The sequence below is a fragment of the Amphimedon queenslandica genome, unplaced genomic scaffold (genome assembly GCF_000090795.2).
Source record: "Amphimedon queenslandica unplaced genomic scaffold, v1.1 AMPQUscaffold_12153, whole genome shotgun sequence".
Taxonomy (NCBI): Eukaryota; Metazoa; Porifera; class Demospongiae; order Haplosclerida; family Niphatidae; genus Amphimedon; species Amphimedon queenslandica.
This window is the reverse complement of record NW_003547608.1, coordinates 9,790-15,935: the sequence shown is the minus strand read 5'-3', so window position 1 is coordinate 15,935 and position 6,146 is coordinate 9,790. Positions and strand designations below refer to the sequence as shown.

Sequence of the window (6,146 nt, the reverse complement as noted above, 5' to 3'; positions counted from 1 at the left end):
GAACATGTATATGTATAAGGAAAAATTATACAAATGGAAAATTCTCAACTTTTTATTTTTGGCGAAATTTGGCCAACGCCCCTGTACTATAGTACAGGGACTTTGACCCCATTTTTGAGCAACTTAAAAAATTTATATAAAGTCCAATTTTGATCGGAATCAGCTCAAACTTTCTACGCAACATAAGTACATGTATGTGTATCAGAAAAAATTGTAAAAATAGAAAATTCTCTTGTAAAAATTTTTGACGTATTTGGCTGAATCTTGGAGCATCTTGAAAATTCACTGACAAGATGCTACATTCATAAAGGCAGTGATAGACATTATTGTTCTTTTATTTTAAAGGTATCTGCTAGTGCTGATGATCTAACTTCTGGTGGTGAGGATCGTAACTCTATCCATTCCTTTGGGTCTAATCACAGTGGGGGAGGAGGAGGGGGCGGGGCTAAGATTAATTTTGAATTATCGGCAGCTGCTAACACCCAAAGCACCGTTGTCTGATAATAAGTACACAATGATACCCACTGATAATAATTAATAATAATAATTATGACTTGATATTGTGATTATAATATACTCTTTATCATTCTTCCTCTCTCTCTCTCTCTTTCTTGGAACTACTCGTGTTGTTTGCTTGTCTTATTGCTTTAATAACATTATTATTATTATTATTATTATTATTATTATTATTATTATTATTATTATTATTATTATTATTATTATTATTATTATTATTGTTATTATTATTATTATAATTGTTGCATTTCTCAAGAGGTTAGATCCACTCATAGTGATATCCAGTGGAATGGAGGAGTAGAAATTACTAGTAGTAAATGACAATGATACACAACCAGGTCATTCTACAGCTGGAGAGTAATTTTTATAAGAGAGAGATTGAGAAATAGATAGGAAGAGACAAGCTTCATAGATACATGTACATGCAGTTATGTGTACAGTCAGTTCCATTACCTGTACATGTACATGTACTTCATTCTGTTGATATTCTATTATTGGAATACTTTAATGCTGTAGCTACCATAACTAATTAATGACATCATCATAAAATCATATAGTGACTGTGATATCATAATAGTATCTACCATTGGGTGGAACTAATCTTAGCTCTAGATATGAATATTGTGAACACATACATGTAAATGTAATGTACATATTTTTAAATGGAACTTCCACCCACTACTGCAGTGAATCATTATGTGTGCTTTGTTAAAGGTTAGTTAGTGTAGTGTTTGTACTGTAGACAAGATTCTGTCAACATTTCCAAGATGTCTTTCCTTTTATGGAAGTATATTTGGACTCTATTCAGGAAATATCAATATACACTGACTACTTGTGACAGGAACTGGTTATTTCCATCACATTAATATCTGTCTCTGAAACATGTTGCACTATGAAGATGTAATTTTTAACAATAGTGATTCATCTAATAACTAGTAATTAATTACACAAGGACAATCTTGTGACTTCCCCTTACACAATAATTATTTAGATGAGAATGGGCAAACATTTCTCTTTATTTTAATAAAAAATCATTCATTACAAACTAGCATGAAGGTTGCATGGTTGTGCTCATAATGTTGGTATAGATTTTTGTGTGCATTCAATCAAATAATGTATGTGTAATTTGAATACTAAAATGTAATCTGCATGTGTCATAATTTTGGGGAGATGTTACAGTTCACTTTTGTTCTTCACTTTTCTTATCCCTGAATTAATAGTAGCAGTAATTCATTTCTTATAACTATATATACTTACTTATATAAGCTGCAACAGCTTTTTCTCCAGTTTTATCAACAGCATCAGCTAATTTGCTCCATGTTGCTTCAATGTCCTCTGTCAACCATAATGTCAGACATTTTTGAAGGCATCTTTCGCTGTCCTTTGGATAATTGTTTTCAATTGCATCTAACTTTGGATTCAGCAGGCCCAAGGACAATCCAAGATTCGACCACTTGTTACTAGGAAAGTGCCCATTCTCCAATACATCTAATGCTTCTCGCAAATGGCCAATTGTCAAGATATCTGAAGGAAGAGTAAAAATAATATTTTAATGCATGCATAAGCAACTACTACAAAATAGTGAATTGTAGTCACTTTAATGATAAAACTTACTTTCTTTATCTGCTGTAGTTGAATTAATATTAACTAGACCAGTGCCTAATAAAAACCCAATAAGTATCAATAAAATAATCAAAGAAAAAAGACCAACTCCAAAAAAAAGATCTGCATAATAAGAGAAAAGATGATATTGTACATGTAATATAATTACAAACTATTTACATTTTAAAAAGGGCAGCTTATCTTTAAATTCTCCTTCAAACCACATTGATTCTCTTTGAGTGAGGGAACGAGCACGTCTAACTTTGTGACAATAAACAGGATCAGAGCAGGTTTGCTTCTCAGCATCAACTTTAATGTAATGAACCTTATTGGAACTGGAAGACTCACACTCACACACATAGCGAACATCTCTTGATGATGACTGAGCACTATTATGCCCATGATAACCATAAAGGGTATTTTCTACTTCATCACTACATTTCCTTAGCAATTTTAATATATCTTGACAAACCGATTTGAAAGAAACTAGACGACTACTTTCAGGAACATATCGCAACACATCAACCTGAATAGCATCATTAATGTCAGTGAGGAAAAAATCATCAAAATTACAACCATAAGAGAAGCAGGCACGATTACGATAGATGCTTTTTCTCTTAATTTTAGAGCGTAGCTTCATTGCAATAGCTAATCGATCAAAGAAACCAGCAGTAGGTGCAGCTGTATAAACGTTATCAAAATTGAGCTTAACATTCGGATTCGCAGCAACAGCAGTTGCTAAACGAGTGAAGAAGCCAGGAGGTACATACCCAGTGGAGAATGTAATGTGTACAGGTGAGGCTCTTAGCTTATAGCCAGGTCGTACTTCATTAGGGTCACCTGTGTATCCTGGTAGCACTGCTGGAAGAAAATACTGCTTGAATCTGCTATCATAAAGCTCAGTTTGAACTTGAGCTGCAAGACGAAAATGAACTAAAAGTTCAATTATTCCCTCTGGGCCAATACCACTTGACCTCCATACTTCTTTATAAAGTGGTTGAACAAGAATACCATTATTTCGTAACAACTTCTGCCAATTTATTCCTTTTTCACATCCTTCCAGTGTGAAAACCTTCCCAATAGTATCGACAAACCATTTTGGACTGAGAATGACTCTATTCTTCAGACCTTCTATTTGAGGATAGTAAAGCAAAACTCCCAGTTCATGGTAGAATATCAATACTTCAGAGACATCAGCTGCTCGTATATGACATGCCACTCCAATGGCAATAGCATAAGGTACACTAATGATATTCTGCTTTAACTCTTGAAGAACTTTGCGAAAGAGAACCCAATTGACAGGAGTTGGAACGACTAAATTAGTGATAAACTTATCAATTTTTTCACGCAACTTTGTAATGTTTGGATCTTCCTCTTTTCCTTTACCTGAAGTTGTATTATCAATGATTAGCACTTCTCGAGAAACATTTGGGAACTCTCTTTTGCTGCATAGAGAGAGTGTTTTTTTCTTAACTTCTTCTTTTCCTTTATCATGTAGCTTGTCACCACGACTGCCAATACAATAGATACTAGGAGAAGAAGTATCATTTTTGCTGTGCTTTATGAGGTGACTGTGTATTGCAGACATCCATTTGGCCATTAGATGACTTGTGCTTTCATTCACTACCTCACCAAACAGCACTTTACCATCACGAGTATTCTGACGTGACTGCCATCTTTCTCTGAAATCCTTTGAAGCATCAAACAGGAGGAGAAACATTGTACGAGGAGTGAGGAAGGCTGGGAGAATCTCAAGGAACACTGGCTGACCACCACAATCCCATATATGAAGAAATGGCTAAAAATAATAATTATGATTATGTTACAATGTAATGTATGCAGAATGACTCACTTGAACAAGTAATTCTGCAGTTGTGTCATAGCTATCAACTCTTCTAAGTAATGATTTAATATGGATTTTTGCATCTAAATCTGGAGCTTTTGCACTTGTACATGTATCACCTAAATCAAGAGAATGATATAAACTTGATTCAGATGGATGGTATGAAGATGGTCTCCAATGAATAGATTTAAACAAATGCGCCAGTTCTTCAATTTCATCTTCTTCTGTGGCTTCACTCCATTTGTTCCCTCTCATTGTTTGCCACTCGTGTCCAAATGGTCGTACAGAGGATACATCAGATACAATGGTGCTTGTAGTATGAGGATTGAAAGGTTCTTCCATTAATGAACGTTTGAGAGACGTCTTGCCAGTACCAGCTGATCCCAGTAACATAAGACGAGCATACGCTACATCAGCACTTCCTTGTTCTTTGAGAGCTCTCTCATAGGCACCTATAGGTACAGATAAGCATACTTATTGTATGCTTGACTTTAAGATCAAAGGAATCTCAGTAGCAATAAACCAGATAATGCAAGAGAAGACTAGCAGTATAACATTTATCACACTGGTTTCTTCCATATAAATATGTGCATAGTATATGGGAGAAAAAAGACCCAGTGTGATAATTGATTTATCACCACTGACATTATTTTGAAGCTGCATGAGTTATACAGCTCCAAAATGAGCAGAGAGTTGAACTATATATATATATATATATATATATATGACCTTTTCAGGTTTAGTAGTGAACCAGAAGGTCGGAAGTTCTAAAAATATAGGTTAAACCATGTTTGGAGGTGTCCACACTATTTGCAAAGTTCCAAATAGTGTGGACGCCTTCAAAACATAGTTTAACTGATTTAAACGAACTGTGAAATAATTGTACCTAGTTATGCATGGGCTTTTGTGTTATGATAGTGACAGTGTATTATCAAAACAATGTATTGCGCAATCTAGCGTTAAAACATCAGAGAATCATGCATAGGTTAGTTTAAAATATTGATCATGAATCATGATCACACAACGCCCTGATGAAGCATATACCTAAGCAGAGGGAGTACTAGATAGTGATGGGTGATACCAGTTTGAAAGTATCCAGTTCCATGGTTCCTGTGCTTGACTTGCTGGTACCGAATCCTGAAGCAATACTGACCGAGGTTTCGGTTCCAGAAGCCACACCCAATAAACATTAGTTAACTATTATAACTGTTAATAATCAGTTAATTATTATAATAGCTAGAAAATTTGGTGGAGTAAAAATTTTTGGTGAAATTGGCAAAGGGAAGTTAATTTGCCAAAATTTAGTTTTCAATTTGATGGGGTTCCATAGAAGCAAGCACAGAGTTAAAATTTCACCAAAATTTTAACTTCCAAACCTCTTTTAGAGTAAATTCGCCAAATTTTAACACTCTAAATTTTCTAGCTATATGGTATTTGCATAGATAGTAGAGTAAAGGAAATTTCTACTATCTTTTTTTAGATATTTCCTTTACTATCTATGGTATTTGTAGGATTGAGGTTGGTTTTTCAAGATGGCCGCTTTTTTTATAATTTTCAAACACTTCTTTATCTTACGTTGTACATGCAGCCTTATCAATGGCTTAGATGAGCTCTAGACTACTGCACTGAGCAATTTTTTCCTGGTACCAGGCTTTAAAGTGGACTGTAATGTAGCAGGAGTTTTTCAGGAGAATAGGCCCAAATTCAAATTTCTGCACCGAAGACTTTTTCTTCTTTCTTTCATCATATCTTCTTCCGGCTATCGATTGCTCCTCTAATCTTTTAAACTAAAGGATTGCTCAAGTTGGCTTTTACATCATTCTTTTGTGCTTGGGTCAAGGACCAAAAAGGTATATAGTTTCAAAAAGAGATAACAAATGAAATTGAAAATGGAAGACAAAATCCAGCTGCAGAGAGATCGATCCTTTATTCTTGTGCCTAATAATGCAATAGCACTAATATAAAGAATGGGATCATTACCTTTCCTTATTCTCAGTATAGCAATGCATGAAAAAACTCAAAATTCCACTTATAGGTAAATCCTTATGTTTGCTATTTTGAGTCTTTTTTGCATTGCCATACTGAGAATAAGGAAAGGTAATGATCCCATTCTTTACATTAGTGAAAGGATCGATTTCACCTATAAACAAATGTACCGTAGGGCGCCTTTTTTTCGAGGGCTATG

General features: G+C 34.6%; 1 protein-coding gene across 1 annotated transcript in view; it reads right to left on the bottom strand.

Moving 5' to 3' along the window:
* Positions 1-1,530: 1,530 nt before the first annotated feature.
* LOC109588335 (uncharacterized) overlaps positions 1,531-6,146 on the bottom strand; it is a 7,724-nt gene continuing 3,108 nt past the window's right edge. Inside the window, exons 2-6 of the mRNA XM_020004511.1 lie at positions 3,971-4,413; positions 2,299-3,916; positions 2,131-2,241; positions 1,774-2,040; positions 1,531-1,724 (exon numbers count right to left, since the gene is read on the bottom strand). Of these exons, the coding sequence (XP_019860070.1) occupies positions 1,690-1,724; positions 1,774-2,040; positions 2,131-2,241; positions 2,299-3,916; positions 3,971-4,354 (2,415 nt within the window). The 5' untranslated portion in view covers positions 4,355-4,413 and the 3' untranslated portion in view covers positions 1,531-1,689. The remainder of the gene's footprint in view (positions 1,725-1,773; positions 2,041-2,130; positions 2,242-2,298; positions 3,917-3,970; positions 4,414-6,146) is intronic.